The sequence below is a fragment of the Giraffa tippelskirchi genome, chromosome 6, assembly GCF_054371585.1.
Source record: "Giraffa tippelskirchi isolate mGirTip1 chromosome 6, T2T-mGirTip1v1.2.pri, whole genome shotgun sequence".
In the NCBI taxonomy this organism is placed as follows: domain Eukaryota; kingdom Metazoa; phylum Chordata; class Mammalia; order Artiodactyla; family Giraffidae; genus Giraffa; species Giraffa tippelskirchi.
The window spans coordinates 122,675,837-122,693,902 of record NC_137280.1 but is presented as its reverse complement, the minus strand read 5'-3'; the positions used below and the strand labels follow the sequence as shown (position 1 = coordinate 122,693,902).

The 18,066-nt window shown below is 42.9% G+C and overlaps 1 protein-coding gene across 1 annotated transcript; it reads right to left on the bottom strand.

Annotated features, from left to right (window-relative positions):
• Positions 1-12,168: 12,168 nt before the first annotated feature.
• On the bottom strand, positions 12,169-16,789 carry WNT8A (Wnt family member 8A). The gene is made up of 6 exons (XM_081500745.1): positions 16,722-16,789; positions 16,592-16,625; positions 16,223-16,361; positions 14,965-15,090; positions 13,858-14,000; positions 12,169-12,714 (listed from the first exon to the last, which is right to left on the bottom strand). Exons 1-6 carry the CDS (start codon positions 16,787-16,789, stop codon positions 12,169-12,171), a joined length of 1,056 nt encoding a protein of 351 aa, XP_081356871.1.
• Positions 16,790-18,066: the final 1,277 nt, after the last annotated feature.

The window sequence follows — 18,066 nt, the reverse complement described above, 5'->3', positions numbered from 1 at the left end:
GTTACCTATTATGTGCCAAGCACTGTGCTAAGCACTTTCACTTATGTTATCCTATTTAATTTTTACAACAATCTTGAGGTTAAAGTGATTTGATATATAGGCCATATCTGGAAATTATTAGAGCCAGGGTTTTGAACTTAATTATATTTGCATCTAGAGCCTTTTTATTACTTAATGATGCTTTTTCATAGACGTGGGAAACTTCTTATTTTTCTCACAGGGCGAACCAAATGTTGTGTACAAACCAAGTTCATTCATTTAATGGATTTATTATGTATAAATAAATGAAGTGGAACTTGGGGTTTTACTCCATTTATGCTATCGCTTTTTGTGGCCAACAGTCGTATGTTCTCTTCCTTATTCACTCAGAAAGTTCTTCCAAATTCCTTTTCATTCTCTGTAATACTTAAGGCACTAGTACCTTTATTTACACTTAACCACTGCATGCTCTTGCTTATCCGCTTAAAACAAAAACAAAAACCTTTGCTGCTGCTGCTGCTGCTGCTAAGTCGCTTCAGTCCTGTCTGACTCTGTGCGACCCCATAGACGGCAGCCCACCAGGCTCCCTTGTCCCTGGGATTCTCCGGGCAAGAAACCTGGAGCCTCCTAATCCAATCCCTTTATTTATAATCGCAGCAAACAAGGCTCAGAGTAGCTAAGAGACCTGCCCAAGGTCACACGTGAAGCTAATGGCTGGTGATCCAGGTTCCTGGCTTATACCCAGAGTGCTATTCATTATACCAAGAGCCTCTGGAGAAGAACCACTTGAAAATATTATCGTCATAAGCAGTTAAAAACCTCCACTTGCTGTCTTATTTGTGGTAGTAATTTAACAGTAAATCCTTGTAAAATATAATGTACAAAGAAGCTTCCTTCTGCACAGAATTCAGATTAGTAAAATCTAATCTAATCTATGTACATGAAGAACATTTGACTGTTGCTATTTTACAGGCTATCTGTTTCTAGAAACCAGAAGGGATTCTAATTTATTCTATATGGCAATTGGTATGGAACATCTTATGAAGGCCAGAACTGTCAGAATAGAGAAATTTAGAGGCTAGAAATAAAATTTTAGAATTTGAAAAGAAAATTTGGAATATTTAGTGCAATCTAATCAAATTCTCTTCTTTTTTATAGTAAAGATTTTGAAACAGAAAAAGTGGCATGGCTTTACAGTAAAATCTGTGGCAAAATCAGCGTCACTTTTCTCACAATACTGAATTACCTCTCTTTACCTCAAAATTAAATTGTGTTGATTGTCATAGAAAATTGCAGGAATAAATCCTTTTGGAAAAATGTAAGACAACCTTCATGCAACTAAAATTAAACGTTACCTTAATCTCTTTTTTGGAATACAAACCCCATTATTATTCAGGCAACTTCATTGCAAGTGCAGATTTTCTTGGCTTTTTGATAGTCCTTATGTGTTACTGGCAGAATTGATTTTTCACCAGAAATATCAGAATTCAGAAAAAGAGAAAATGGAATTATTTCAGCTAAACAGGAACTTTGAAAATCTCCTGATGTGATGTATTCTGAAGTGGCCTCAATTTTTCAGCAACTTCTGGACGTGGAGAGGAATCAGAATGGGAATCATCTCTAAGAGAATCAACAGTTCTTTTCTAACATCTTAGCCCTAGAGACAACAAAAATGTCTAGCTGTTCATTAGAACTTAAACAAAAATTTCATCCTTGCTGTTTTCTTTAGGTTGTGGAGTGAGTAGGTATACCTATCGGAGCCCAGAACTTGAGAGAAATTTTGTATTATTGTTAAGTTTTAAAGAAAATTTCATTCTTCCCAGTTTGTGCTCCTATAGATTCCTGCCTGTTTTCTTTCTTTTTTCTGCCACACCATGCCACCCAGTCTGGGTATGAGAAGTCAGGATGAGAAGATGACAGTCAGCATATGACACAAGGGGGAAATGCATCCATACCCTCACCTCAGCCCTATCCTTCAAACTCTGGAGATTGTTTAGAGTCAACCCCAGGACAGTGGTGAATGTGGGAAGCTCTTGAGGGGCAAGAGGTGGAAGGGTGCCAGGGGCCTGAAAGATCATATGGAGCTCCCTGCCAAGCTGGCCTAGGATTAACCCGTGGTTTCCCAGCCAGAGCTAATCCAGCTGTCTTGCTTTCCTGGGGTCTCTCATCTTAATCTATGGAATTGACCAACTGAGTTTGACCGTGACTAGCTTTGTTTTGCAAAACAAAATTGGTAAGGCTGGCCTCATGCTGACTGACTGAATGGTGTCATCAGCCCAATTCAAGGGGTGCCACAAAAGCAAGGAAATGAAACTTCAATTTCCTCCTCATGTTAAATGATAGCTTATCATACCAATTATGACCCTTATGCAGCTCTGGGTAAAGTATTTTATTGCTTTTTTTTTCCCCGTGAACAGCCATAAAGCATTCTCTCCTTCCACTTTTTCCTCTAACCCCTGGCCCCAACAACACACCTGATTAAGGCTCATTGGCAAGGACTGCTCTCTGTTGTCAAAGGACAGACAACCCAAACTTCCTTTCTTAGCCCTACCAACCTGTCACGATTTTATCTTGATTCTAGGAAGTACAAGATTTGTTTTAAAGCAAAACAGAAACAAGCCAACAACCAGGGTGGGAGGAAGTCTATCTGGCTTCAGAGTACCTTTTTAATGTTCAGTTCCTCTCACTACTTGGATGAGCTCGCTTCATTTCTGGGCCAGGCAGCTTACTTTCATCTCTATGTTCCTACTGCCCCAAATAAAAGTATACCCTTTTATTTGACTGTTTATCATACCACATTATTATGGGCACAGGTATGCTTTCCTTTTTGATCAGGAAGAACTGTGTCCCTTCTTGTTTACGTCCTAGACAGGCACCTAGCACAGTCCATAGAAGACATTCACTGAATGAACAGATTGATGGAGGCTCCCCACAAAGATTAGCTCACCTATTTCCCTACCTGCCAGCATATCTGTACCTATCTATTCCTAAAATCAAAAAGAGGTTCAGTTGCTCAGGTTACTCATTGGGTACGTGTAGACAACAATGGGAGGGGTGTGGTGTTTCTTTGGACTTGAACCTGTGCCCTCTTCCCTTCAATTCCTACTCCTTTTAGGAAATCTCATTTACTCCTGTGGCTTCAGTGTGGGTGACTCCAGAATTTGCATCTCCTTCTCAGAGTTCTTCTCTAGTTTATTTAGCCATTTTCCCCAGACTTAATAGCCAATTCCCTGCTTAATATTTGCACTTGAATGTCTCAGAGAAAATTTAAAGTTAATGTGTTTGAAATGGAACTCTTGATCTGCATCTTCCCATTACCCCTAGCCTGGTCCTTTCATTTCGCCTATATCTGTAAACGGCACCACCTGCCACTCAGTTACTAAAGCTAGGAAACTGAAGGTCATCCTAGACCCTTCTTCTCTCACCCATCACATCCAATCCATCAGCAACTTTTATTGGTACTACCTCTTTTGTCTGTACTGTCCATGTTTCCTCTTGCCTCTGTTCACTTTATCCCCGCCTTAGTCTACTTCACTATCAGCTCTTGCCTGGCTTAATACAACTGCCTCCTTGTCTTCAGGCTTCCACCCTTGACCATCTCTGGTTCATTTTCCATGCAGTAGCCAGCGTGAGTTTTCTTACAAGGTAAATAGGAGCTTATCACCCCCTAACTTAAAATCTTTTGATGGCTTTCAATTTCTCTGAAACAAAATTCAAACATTTCACTGTGACTAGATGGGTCTTGGATGATCTGGACCCTGCTTGCTTCTCTAAGTTCATCTCATGTCACCACATGCAAAGCATTCTCCAGTCATATCAAACTTTTTATCGGTTCTTGGAATTTCACAAGCTCTTTTCTGCTTTGAGCCTTGTTGCTTGTTAATGCTTCTCTCTGAAATATGTTTTCTTGAAGTTCTTAACAACTAATTCCTTTGGGTATAAGTTTAAATGTCAACTTCACAGAGCTCTGACCAGTTTTTCTTAAGATGTTGCTGCCTTATTGTAAGAGCCCTACAGTTTCCATCGTGACACTTATCTCAGTCTGTAATAGCCTATGTTTTTTAACTTTTTCATCGTATGTGTCATCCATGAAAATGCTAGTTCCATGAAGGCAGAGACTTTGTCAATGTCATGAATTTCTTCATCCCTCGCATTAGTGCTATGCCTATAACAAAGTATGTGATCAAGAAATGTTTATTGAGTGAAGTGAGTTATAAATAGGAGGACTATATGACTGCCATCAAACAGTACACTTTCTGGAATGAAAGGAGGCACAATTACAATTATACTTGGAATAGCAGGCATAAACTATGAAACAATAGAAAGAGCACTGGATTTCTAGAGATGTCAGCATTCAAGGTGACTCTGATTTTGTGCTCTTCAACATTTTTATTTAAGTGAAGCCAATTTAAGGTGAATATGAAAGAGGGGAGAAGGGGTACGTGCCATGAAGTTTAATGTAGCTGGGAGAATAGGCTGACCTTTTCCTTTGCCTTGAGCTCAAGGGATAATGGTATGTTTGAGAACCTCAGATGTTCTCTTTCATTCTCTTTAGACTTAAAATTTTCTTTTTAAATATCACATACCATATACAAGGGCTTCCCAGGTGGCACTAATGATAATCTGCCTGCCAAAGCAGGAGATACAAGAGGCACAGGTTCAATCTTGGGTTGGGAAGATCCTCTGGAGTAGTAGCAACACACTCCAGTATTCTTGCCTGGATAATGGACAGAGGAGCCTGGCAGGCTATTCCATGAAACTGCCAAGAGTCATACATGACTGAGTGACTGAGCACACACATACTATATGCAAGCCCTCCGCCATCAGTTAACCTGTCTAAAGTTACTGCCCAGCTTATTGGTCCTGAGAGTAGTTTGGACCACTAACCCCAACTCCAAGAGCAGAGGACCTAGAAATTGATTACATTTGAAGTTAGAAGACCTGAGGTCTATCCTCAGCTTGACATTTAACTAGGCAAATGACCTTGGGCAAATTTCTTTCCTCTTCTGTGAAATAAGAGGTTTGCAGGAGATGACTGCTAAGGTCTCTTTCATCTCTGAAATTCCGTGTCCTGTACAAATCACCCACCAAAGGCAGAGTGTCATGAGAGGCTGGCAGAGGCACCAAGAGGGGTAACAAGGCCCTACTTCCAAAGAGGAGACTTGACAGCTCTATCATTGAGGCATAGAAAAATACATAATGTCTAGATATCATAGGTGGTAAAATTTAGTTTGTATCAAATACAAGGCAGGCAATTTCAAAGAGCAGATAGACCTTAAGGAGGAAAATGATTTTAACTGAGATATGGAAGTTGCATGGAAATGGTGTATACAAGAATTGTCATAACCTGGTCTAGCTGGAACTGAGGAAACAAGGGATGAAATTGAAAGAGCAAAATAGGCGTTGTTACCTCTGGGAAGGGCGGTAAGCTGGCGGGAGAAGGGAGGGAAGGTATTAGTATTACTCACTTTTTGGTCTGTGTATTTCTAAATTTTTTGGATTTTTATGAGATTATGTTCATGGAAAAAAATTGTTTTTTAATATTTACAATAAGATTGTGTCAAATTTAGGAGACTTGAGATGTCAAGCCAGAGAATTGGGACTGTATTCACTAGGATAGTGGTCCCCAACCTTTCTGGCAACAAGGACTGGTTTTGTGGAAGAGTTTTTCCATGGATTGTGGTGGGGTGGATGGTTTCAGGGTGATTTAAGTACATTACGTTTATTGTGTACTTTATTATTATTACATTAGCTCCACCTCAGATCATCAGGCATTAGCCCAGAGGTTGGGGACCTCTGCTCTAGGACATTGGTAATTTTCTTTTTAAGTCAGGTTATGATGAAGGTAGTGTCTTAGTAAGAAAGTATGGTAGTATTGTGTTGGGTAGAGAGTTGAGGAGCAAAAGATCAGTTATTGAGTTAGCACAACATTCAGGTGTAATATGAAAAGTTGAGCAGAGGGAGAAGTCGAGGATGACGCATTAGTAAGCCTTAGTCACCCAAAGTGTCGTTAGGTTACTGATGGAAGTAGAGGAATCATTTCTGTCACTCAAATAGAAATAGCCTGTGGAATATTAGAGCTGCGGTGCCTGGAGCTTGCACGGAAGTGGAGATTTTGGAATCATTAGCACAGAAATAAAACTGGGATTTTAAAGTAGCTAAATGCTTCACAGGTGAGAACAGAGAAGGAAATGTGTCCTGACTGTCAGTTTCATGTTCTTGTCCCTGCACTGCCTGCAGGCCCCTAGGACAGGAGGATCTTGTTGATTGAGGTTCTGGCTGAAGTGGAGGGGTTAGAAATGAACTTGCTGCTAAGTCACTTCAGTCGTGTCCGACTCTGTGTGACCCCACAGATGGCAGCCCACCAGGCTTCCTCGTCCCTGGGATTCTCCAGGCAAGAACACTGGAGTGGGTTGCCATTTCCTTCTCCAATGCAAGAAAGTGAAAAGTGAAAGTGAAGTCACTCAGTCATTTCCGACCCTTAGAGAACCCATGGACTGCAGCCTACCAGGCTCCTCTGTCCATAGGATTTTCCAGGCAAGAGTACTGGAGTGGGGTGCCATTGCCTTCTCCGAGCCATGGAGAAACAAGTGGGGCCTGATGGGACAATCAAAGTTCTGTGACAGCCAAGAATAGGTAGATTCTTCAGATACTTGAGGGCAAGAGGTGAAGGCAGTTGGGGTTTAAGAAGTGTATCTGGCTTACGCCCTACTAACTCCTCACCGAACCCAAAGCTGGTGCGTTTGAATAAGGTCGAGGAAAGAATAATGTAAGAGAGAACTAGTGAAAAACTGAAGTAATTAGGGTTATTCAGGTTGGATAAAAGGAATGTTTGTAGGTCGGAATCCATGATGAGGGGTCCTAGAAGATTAGGTAGACTTAAAACGCAGTAGTGCTGATTCAGGTTAGGCATGCGGCAAATGTCCTGATAGGCACTTTATCCTAGTAAGTATTAACTTCTCCCTCTCTCCCTGATGGTCTTTCAGAACAGAGTGTAAGATGTGCTCCTCTTCACTAGGCCTTTGATTTGGAGCTCTCTTGTTAAGAAGCAGGTAGCTGAATCAAATGATCTCTTATAGACTGCCAAGAAGTGGCAAGGGGCCATCTCACCATCCCCTGGACCTGTCATAGGTGTACTCTGCTATCTGAGAATCTGAGGGGAATGTGTGCCACCTTTCCCTTACCCACATCCCACCCACCCCCTACCATATTCCACCTCACTTCCCCACTGCCTACCTCCTCCCCCCCGACCAAATGCAGTCTGAGGCTTCCCAGAGCCTTGGCCTAATTTCCTCAATGCTTTCATTGGTCATCATACATTCATTTCTTGATAAAAAGGGCAGCCTGGCAGGGTGGGCAGAGCACCAGCCATGGAAAGTGTTCAGGGCCTTGGAATCTAATGTCCAGCTATCTCACTTGGTGATCCTGGGGGTTGGGAGGCAGGGGGAACTTTCCTCCTCCAAACCTAACTTTCCTCCTGTGGTGTGTGTGTGCTCACTCAGTTGTATCGACTCTTTGTGACCCCGTAGACTGCAGCCTGCCAGGCTTCTCTGTCCATGGGATTTTGCAGGCAAGAATACTGGAGCAGGTTTCCATTTCTTTCTCCAGGGGATCTTCCTGACCCAAGGATCGAACCTGCATTTCTTGCATCTCCACATTGGCAGGCAGGTTCTTTACCACTGTGTCACCTGGGAGTCCCTTTCTCCTGTGGTAGGGAATGCAGTAGAACTAGAAGGATTTAGAGCACTAGTCTCACCCAAAGGTCTTTAACTTCTAGAAATCTTTGCTCTGATCTTTGTTTTCATCCTCCTCTCACCCACCCAAACATCTTTATCTAGGCCCTTGATCACTATTTTGAGATCAGTGATAGGAGTAGTTTGTGATCTGGGGCTAGAAATTTGTCTTTCTCTAGATCCTCTATTTTTTCCCTCTAGCCTCTAAAATAAACACCCTTCTTTTGACTTTCCTTTGAAACTTTGACCTCTACTGTAGACCACAATGGTTAGCCTTTTTCTTTGAATATACCCCCTGGAGAACCAGGATTCTGCCCTCCCAAGTCAGCGGGAGCCAGGCTATCTGCTTTATCATTCCAAGGAAGGCCTTTGCAAGTCAAAAGTTAGGTTTCTTCTCTCCGGAGAAGGGCTGAGAAATGTGACTCTCCTACTTGTAGAAGAGGGAGGAAAAGGACACCTTTCACTGCATATAAATGGAGTCCTTCTACAAAGCTGTCATGACAGTTAAGAATGTCGCCAGAGATCCCTGGGGTCCCAGAGTGTAAGTGGTGTAAAGGAAGAGTATAAATTTATATGGTAGTAAGTCTGAATTCAAATGTACCTCCTTATGTTTAATTTTAGGTTGGTTGCTTAAAGGGGAATAATTGTAACTCTTTAACTGGATTGTTCTGAGGATTGGAGATACATATTAAGCATCTGACACTTAGTAGATGCCCAGTTACTTCCTTTCCACCCTTATGATCACACACCAGCAAGCCCTAAGGAGATTGGCAGGAGACCATGGGAAACTCTGGGAATAGGCCTTAGGGTTTTCTTGTTCAGTCGCTAAATCGTATCCGACTCTTTGCTACTCTGTGGACTGCAGCATGTCAGACTTCTCTGTCCTTCACTATCTCCCAAAGTTTGCTCAAGCTCATGTCCATTGAGTTCTTAGGAGTCATTAATTCTGCTCATGACAAAGATGGGGAGAAGAGGGAGAAGGAAGAGGAAGTGAAGGAGGAGGAGGAGAAAAAGCCTTGTAAGGGCCTGGCAAGCCTAGACTGAGAAAACAGAAGCTTCTATTCTTCAGGCTATGTGGAGCAGTGCCTGGATTTACTGAAGTATGGGACTTGGCTCATGGACAGGTTTCCCTCATCGAGTTGATTCCTTTTTCAGCAATTTTTCAAGATCCACTATCAGATTGTGACTGCCAACCTGCCTATCTTGGGCCCTGAACCTATCAAACATGAGGAGTTTTTACTGTTCTGTCACCTTAATGATAGCCAGCTTGTTAAGGATGAGCCAAAAGGGAAGGAGTGTGGCGTTGTAACTATTGAATCTGAATGCCACTGTAATGCCTAGGAATGACTCCCTGACAGGAAGGTGATGGATGTAGAGAAATCCAAATTCCTTTAGTTTGTGGCCCAGGATCCATGTGGGAAGATTGGTTGATTGCCATGAGGGTAAGATGAATGAGATTGGAGGAAGCTTGGAAGGATTGGGACTACGAGCTTTTGGGGGAAGTAGGCAAACTTTTCATGGAATTCCCAGTTTCATTAGTGAAAATCTCAGATATAAACCCCTAGAAAACATAAGGCATGTTCTCCATGATTGATGGTTGGGTTGGGAAGATCTGCTGGAGAAGGGATAAGCTACCCACTTCAGTATTCTTGGGCTTCCCTTGTGGCTCAGCTGGTAAAGAATCCACCTGCAATGCAGGAGACCTCGGTTTGATCCCTGGGTTGGGAAGATGCCCTGGACAAGGGAAAGGATATCCACTCCAGTATTCTGGCCTGGAGAATTCCATGGACTGTATGATCCATGGGGTTGCAAAGAGTCGGACATGACTGACTTTCACTTCACCAGGCATCAGGGATGGTTTTATTTCTGAAAATCTCCGTAAGATCATTTGGGAATGTCAGCAAGGTCCTGGGGCAAATGTCAAAGCATCAGATACCTGGGGTCTTTGGATGGAGATTCAGTTATGGATAAAAAGAAAAGTCTAGTTTGTTCAATTCCTTAGCAGTTTCACAACTCAGGTTTCATGATGGGTAATTTGGTATCTATATTGAGGATTTAACCTCAAAGTCTGATAACTTTTTTTCCTCTGAGCCCCAGGAAAATAATCTTTTCTTTTGGTTGCCTATTACTTCACCACAATTTTTGTGCTTAGATGGTATCTCTTACATTCCCCTTTCTACTACCACCTCTCTTTCTCTCTCTCTCTCTCTCACACATACACACACACTCACTTCTTTGTTGCTAACTGTAGTGTGTGTGTGTATATTTTTACCTTCCGTGAAGGGAGGTAGAGGAAATCTTCCATTTCCTTGACATAGGCTACATTTTTATGGATTTCTCCTTGTCTCTGGTGTCTGGCATCTGTGATAGTTGGTAGTTTTAAGTGCACAAATGATTGAGGGCAGGAGGAGAAGGGGATGACAGAGGATGAGATGGTTGGATAGCATCACCAACTCAATGGACATGAATTTGAGCAAACTCTGGGAGACAGTAAAGGACAGGGGAAGACTGGTGTGCTGCAGTCCATGGAGTCACAAAGAGTAGGACATGACTTAGCAACTAAACAACAACAACAAAATAGAGATAAGGGTAGACTTGCAAAGTCTGCTTATGGTTTTTCTTGAGATGACAACTTACTTAATAAATATTTTACCTTTTTTTTCGCTTAAACAAAGATGATGGACTGGTTATTCCCTGTTGGCATTAAAAATTAACATACTATTAATTCTTTTTGAAGACAAAAAAAATTGTTTATTGTGGACAAATATAAAAATACAGAAAAACACAAAAAGGAAAACTAACCACTCTATTTTGGTATTACATGATAGCTAATATTTTTTTCTTTTTAAAGCAAAATTGAATTCATTCTGAACATGCTGTTTTGTAATTTTATTCACTTAATTCTATCATGCATGTTTTTCATGTTACCAAATATTTTTCCAGAATATTATTTTAATGGCTAATATTCCATTGTGCAGCCATGACTTAGTTAGTTTGCCCTGATGTTGAACATTTAAATTGTTTTTTTTTAATTTAAAGCGTTAAGAATGTTTCCCTACTCTTGGTGATCAGTCATTTTACTTATTTATTTAACATAGTTGAATATCTCTTCCCTGTGGGGTGTTTGGCCTTTGCAGAGAGGGGAGACTCCAAAGGCTGAGATGCTCAGATTTAGGAGACCAGTGGCTGAGCCCCTAGGGCTCTCTTTATGGGAACTACCCCTCCCCCCACAGATTACCAGTGGAAGATGTAGAAGTGCAAATGAAGAAGGGAGAATCCACAACTTTCCCAGTCTCTTGCCTTGGAGCCCAGCTCCTCCGTGTACAGACACCCCAGGAAGCCTAAGTTGAGAGAGCAAACACACTTTGAATATGGTTCAAGTTCAAAGGGCTTGCTTGTTCCTCAAGTTGCTTAGGTTGCATTAAAATAATACCTTCTAAATCGAGAAATCTGGATTATTTTTCTATAGGCCAGTGCTTGGGTCTGAATTTTATTATCTGATATCTAACACTAATATCAATGGGTTGGTATTTCCAGTTTCTCTTTTAGACTTGTACATCATTGGAATATAGAAGTGGGGTTTCTCATTCCCTTTCTGATCCTAAGGTTTCCAAGGAGAGAAACAAAAAGTCTCAAATATGTATACTAGAAGCATTTATTGCAAAATGAAGTTGAGTTCCCAATTTGGGAAAATAACAAAAGAGAGTTGTTCTACAGCTCTTTTGGGGAAAATCCCTCTTGGGATGCTTTGACTGGATAAGTTGTAGTCACCTGTCCATTTACTGTGCCAATCCCTTCTCCATGGCTCCAGAAATGGTTTCTGAGTTGGAAAAGTTGTCAGATCATATGAGGTACTGGTTTCCCCAGGAATGGGTAGGGAGAACTTTTCAAAAATGTGCAATGAGTTAAAAAAAAAAACAACACCAAAAATACGTCCCTATAGGCAGGCGTGTAGTCTCTGCCTCACTTATCTCTATGAACTTACAGTTGATCTTTCTGGAGCTAGCCAGAGTAGGGGAAGGTTACTCCTTCAGGAGTCTGGACAGAACTCTTCCATTTTTGGCTTCCATTCCCTCTGATTCTTAGCCATACAGCTGGGTTGGATGTGGTCTGAAACTCCAGGGGCAAGTATTTTGAAGGTCTTTCTGGATATAGACTCCAAACCAAACTTCCCCTCTAGCAAGCTATAGAATTATAGGCAGAAAGACAAGAAAGTAACTTGGAGAAAAGATGAAATGGGGTCTACCCAAATTAGGAGGCCCAGATTCCCATTTTAGCTCTGTCAAGAACATGCTATATCATCTTGGGCCTCCACTTCCCCATGTACAGCAGATATCAAGAGGACTACAGACAGCCTTGTAGTTTTCCATTGTTTTTCTTACCTCTTCTCTCCAAGAGAGAAGCTGTGTCCCCTCCACTGTCATACAACTGATCAGTAAGTTCCTATGTGGTGCTGTCAGGCACTGCCCTTGCCCCGGGACCAAGCACTGCCTGGGGAGCGCGTGCAGTAGTACTTGCTCACCACATGCCTACACTGGTCACACTTGACCGTGCAGCACCATTGGAATTTGCAGTTACAGCTGCTGATAGCCTCAGTTCTCCTCTCTTCCACCTGCAAGCCGCATTCTGTGCACAAGCGCCCACAGCTGCATTGCTCCCATCTGGATGTGTTGTGGCTGTTCTGCAGACACTCCCGACCTTCTGTGCCATGGATGCCCAAGCTGGAATTGCGGGTACAGTAATCAGGCGATTCCTCTAAAAAGATCAGCTCAGCTTCTGCACTAGGAAGGAAGGCCTCAGTGGGTACCCAGTGGCCCTCAGCACTGTTCCCAGCCCTTAGCTGCCGTTTATCCATCTCAATTTTCAGTGCCTGTTCATACTTGGCCTTTAGGTAGTTGCCCAACTCCCTGAAGTTAGCTAGCTGTAGCCAGCATGTCTGGATGCTACAGCTGCCTGAGATGCCGTGGCATTTGCAAGTTCTCTTCATGGTGGCTCTCACTGCCTTCAGAGAAAGAGAGAGAGAGGACAAAAAGAGATTGGCTCTGGGTAGAGAAGATCAATGGCTAGCAATTAATGGAATATTTTAGAGTTGTGTTTCTTAACTTTATAGTACATCAGAATTATGAAGAGGCCTGTTAAAAATATTTATTCCTGGGCCCTACCTCAGATCTTTTCAATTAGGAAGTTCAGGAATTTAAAGGCTTTGGTATTGGTGATTTTAATGTTCTTTCCATGATTCTTATGGAAAAAGCCAGGCAAGTATTGAGAAGGTGGCTGGAGACAGGAAACCTAGATTTAAGGCCCAACTTTATCACTTGTGAGCTTTTTTCTCTTTCTGCCCATAAGAATAAGAATGATCAAGAAAGTACTTTGTTAAAAAGAAGATGAAGAAGAAAGTACTCTGTAAACTAAAAATGGCAAATATGATAATTGGCACTGTTACCAAGTGTTGCAACTGGGGCCTAGAGTGTTTGTGGGTGTTTGGATTTGTCTTTTGGGCTCTCTTCCAGAGGGAAGGAAACCTGGAGTCTGAAGCCCTATCCCCAAGGTGATTACCCATTATTGTCGCTTTGAAAACCTTCTCTACACTTGGCAGCCAGGACATCTAGGTATAGGTTCAAAGCAAAATTTCTATGCTCTTAGCTCCAAATACAACTAGATTCCAGATTTGAGTTCAGAACACTCCAAGGATTGCTACGCACCCCAGAAGTCTTGGGGGACAGTTGACCTTCCAGAGAAGCTTAGATCAGTCCCAACATCTCCAGGCCCAGAAAGACATTAGGACATAAGTTGTATGATAAACCCTTATTAATTTCCTAGAACATGCAGTTGAAATCGTTAAAATTTTAAGTCATGGAAGCAAGGCCTTGGATCTGTATTGTTTTATGTTCTCAGAAACCTGCCTGTAGAAGGAGTTACCATATAAGGTTTAGTGATAAAAGGACTAGACTGGAAGATCTGTGTTCATTGCCTACCTTAACTGGTTTTGTCATCCAGAGAATAGGGGTAGCTATCCTAGTCCTGCTGGGTGGTGTGGGATGAAACATGTTTGAGACAGCTCTTGATAAGTTGTGAAGGTCTGTACAGATGTGAGACTGTTGTAAATGCTCAGCCTGTTGGCTCACTGGTCAACTCTTATACGTACCAGCCTGCCTGCCCTGTTGTTATGAAGATTCATCAGGGCTCTGGCATCCTTTCCCTTCTCCAGGCTGTCCACAAAGAGTTTGGAGATTCTTTCCCCAAATTCAACATTGTCACTACAACCTCCCCAGATCCAGCCATGGCCTCCTGCACATAAGGAAAGAGTAAGTTCTGTGTATAGCTTCCTGTTGAGTCCTAAAAGAAGAGTCACAGTCATTTTAGCTGACATAGCCAAACCATCCCCAAGAGTTGTAGAAGTGTGTAAAGCTATAGCTAAAAGTAAGACAGGGAGGGAATTCCCTGGCAGTCCAGTGATTAGGACTCTGTGTTCTCACTGCCATGGCCTGGGTTCAGTCCCTGGTTGGGGAATTAAGATCCCACAAGCTGCACAGTATGGTCAAAAAAAAAAAAAGTGAGACAGGGAAATGGAGGTATTTAGGGTGGGAATGGGGGTAGGGGGCAGTCCTATGTCTAAAGTCAACTGCCCAGCTCTAGACAATTCAACTCCATACCCAAAGTAAAATTAGGATGCTGGGGCTGGCCCAGATGATCTCAAAGGTTCATTGCTGTTCACTCTAGAATTCTGTACCATTATTGTACAGTAGTCTTGTTAGAGCTATCTCCTCCCTCATTAGTGACCAATCTGAGTAAGGATTTTCCAGGCAAGAATCCTGGAGTGGGTTTCCATTTCCTTCTTTAGTGGATCTTCCCAACCCAGGGATCAAACCCAGGTCTCCTGCATTTCATGCAGACTCTTTACTGTCTGAGCCATCAGGGAAGGCCTATAAGTCTCTTAGGCTGTCTGCAAATAATTTGATAGCTGTGGATTATGAACAAGCCATTCTAAGCCTGAAATACGAGGGTTAGCTTTAAACTATCTTTGGCCTCCTCCTTCCTAGATGCCCTGTTGATTTTAGAGCTTGATGCTACTTGCTTATCCTCTAATCATCTTAGCAAAGTCTTGATCTAGGAGCGCCCACCAAGGAAATTTCTGCTGGGGTTTAGGAGTTTGAAGAAGCTGTGTCTCTCAGGCTTTCTCTGGAAGACTTTAGCTTACGCTCAGCTCTAAACCCCTTACCTCTTCCCACACCCATCAGAGGGCACAGCTTACCTGTTTTACCATTTTTTGACTCATCACAGCCACAGTTTTCAAAGTCACCCATGCTACAGTTCTTGGTGATGGTGTACATGACTCCAGCAGAGCTGATAGCATGAATGAAAGAAGTCTCCCTGGTAGCTTTGAAAAGAAAGAGGGAACTAGAAACTTGGACCTTGATGACCCAAAGCAGGGGCTTTCAAAAAGCAATGCCATTTCATTTCTCTCTCCCATCCCCCCCCCCTTTGGGTTTATTAAGAGGATGTTATTCTGCTTGAGAGAACAGTACATGCTTTCCCAGCATTCTTACTTCATACAGGCAGGAATGAGCATCCCCATGCTACAGATGGGGAAAATAAAAGCCAGAGAGAAAGTGATGAAACCGAGGCCACTCTCCTCACCAGTTATGGCATTGGGACCAGGACCCAGTTCCCCTGATAATCCAGCCTAGGCCTCTGTTCATTAGCCATTGCCTCTGGTCCTCAGGCAGTAAGGATTCAGGGCTATGAGGCTGGCTTATGAAAAAGAGAAGGGCATTTTTCTTCTTTCTGAGATGGAGTTGGAGCCATGTGATAATCATAATGGTAATACCTACCACTTACTAGCTTGTATCTGACTAAGTCCTTATAAACATGGTCCCATGTTGTTTCTCACCCTATTTGTTGTATACCCCACAGGAAGATACTTTTCCCCTCATTTTCTTTACCCCATTCCCCTCAACTTTCCTCAGGAAACTCTTCATTAATCATTTCTACATAAATGACTTTCTTGCAAACTGCTATACATAGTTATAAACAGCTGCACAGGTACATCATGCACACACACACACACCACACACACATATACATTCCACATGAGGCATAGCTCAGTGTGATCTCTCAGCTTCTCTGTTGTTGGGGTTTTATGACAGTTGAAATTCCCTCAGGAGCTACGAACACCGACTCCTTTCCTCATTTTTATTTCATGCAAACATAAGTGTGTACAAACACAAATACAACATGAATTGAAAAATAGAGTAATTACACTTGCATATAGATACCTTTGTATTCACCTCATTCAACCCTAAAAACACTTCTGGTGAACTAAACAGCTGATCTTATTGACCCCAGTGATAACACTGAGGTTCAGAGAAGGGGAAATAACCCACAACAAGGAAGTGGCAGATCACTGATAACTTTTTCATTTGACTGCACACGTACATGTTACACATACATACATACTGCACGCCCAACTTCATGGACATATACCCCTTGTACAGTTTGTACAAACTTACCACTTCTTAGCCTGTTGTGAGTGGAGAGCTGGAGAGCATTTTCAGGGCAGTTCCAGCGTTCCCAAGCAAATTGGAATTTGCATTCCTCGATGCCACTCTGGGCGCCCAGGGCCACACTGGTGGTATAGGTCAAATAGGCCTGGCAAAGGGAAAAGGATGCAAGCTTCAGCCCTGGCTCTCATCAGGTCGTCTGGGTCAGAAGGTACAGACAGGAATCAAATGGGTTAGCTCTCCATTAGGGAATGATTGGTCATAGGTTCCTCTGCGTGGCTGACTTCTGACACTGTCTCCCCTCCCATCTTTTCTTTCCCCAGAAGAGTTCCCTTAGGAACATGAATGGGTAAAAAGAGGAGCAGGAGACCATCCTACCTTGGGCCCTGTTATCAGGAAATTGTTCACTGACCTAACAAAAAGAGAAAAAGTGAGGCAGTTGGTGAATGGGGATGAGATAGTGGAAACTTCCTTGGTGAGGAGTGAACAGTGGGAGGGAAGGACTTACCAAGCAGAGGCACTGAAGGTTACATAGCATATGCCCACAGCCACTCTGAGCATAAGTAGATCCCCCATGGCCCTCCCCACCCCCAGAAGACAAAGTCTAGCCCAGGGCCAAGTCCAGAGAAGTGAGGAGAGGGCAGGGTCTTTCTCAGTATTTATGTAGGGAAATGCTGAATGGCCAAGGGGTGAAAAATCAACAGCTCTTCTCATTTGTCCCTCACTGGCAGGGCTGCAGGAGCCACTGACCCAATGAGGGACCAGGGAGGAGGGATTCAGCCCAAAGCCTGCAAGGGAAACCCCGCCCTGCCCCGCCCTGCCACCTCTTCTTCCCTCCCAGGCTGACAGAGGGGCTGAAACCTTTCCCTGCTCATTAGGTTTCTACCCTCTATAAGTCAGACTTCTTTCTCTTCCTGCTCAAGGGCTCATTAATTAGAATCTTGTAGCCCAGAGAAGACAAGTTTCCTTGTCTCTGCAGAATTAACTCTGCTAATTCTGAAGAAAGGTCACCTCTCCCTCAAAGTTATGGGGTCCTCACTCATTAATGAGACCGCACTCCTTACCCAGCCTTTCTCCTCAAGGTGTTAACAATTACAGAGGAACTCTATCTGGAGCTCTCTCCTACTTGTTCTACCCAAGTAAACAAGTGCACCATTCTTGCCTCCTCCCTTAGTACCTGTAAAGTGGTGTGGGACCCTGGAGCAGACACCTCTGCAACAGTCCCTTCTACCATATTCTACCAGAGTAAGTTCAAGTAAATTTCATTCATTCCTAGTAGGTCTGCAATTTTGTATTTGTTAGAACTCCAGTTTGCTATTGTTGTTCAGTCACTCAGTCATGTCCGACTCTTGCAGACCCCATGGACTGCAATACACCAGACTTCCCTGTCCTTCACCATCTCCTGGAGTTTGCTCAAACTCATGTCCATTGAGTCAGTGATGCCATCCAACCATATCATCCTCTGTTTTCCCCTTCTCCTGCCTTCAATCTTTCCCAGCATCAGGGTCTTTTCTAATGAGTTGGCCATTCACATCTGGTAGCCAAAGTATTGCAGCTTCAGCTTCAGCATCAGTCCTTCCAATGGATATTCAGGGTTGATTTCTTTAGAAGGGAATGGCTACCCACTCCAGTATTCTGGCCTGGAGAATTCCATGGACTGTATAGTCCATGGGCTCACAAAGAGTCGGACACGACTGAGCGACTTTCAGTTCACTTCCTTTAGGATTGACTGGTTTGATCTCTTTGCAGTCCAAGGGACACAGGAGTCTTCCAGTTTGTTAACTGCCTGTATATGTAAGAATCAATCTTTGGGCCACCCAGGGCTATATTTGAAAAGACTGATGCCTTTCTTT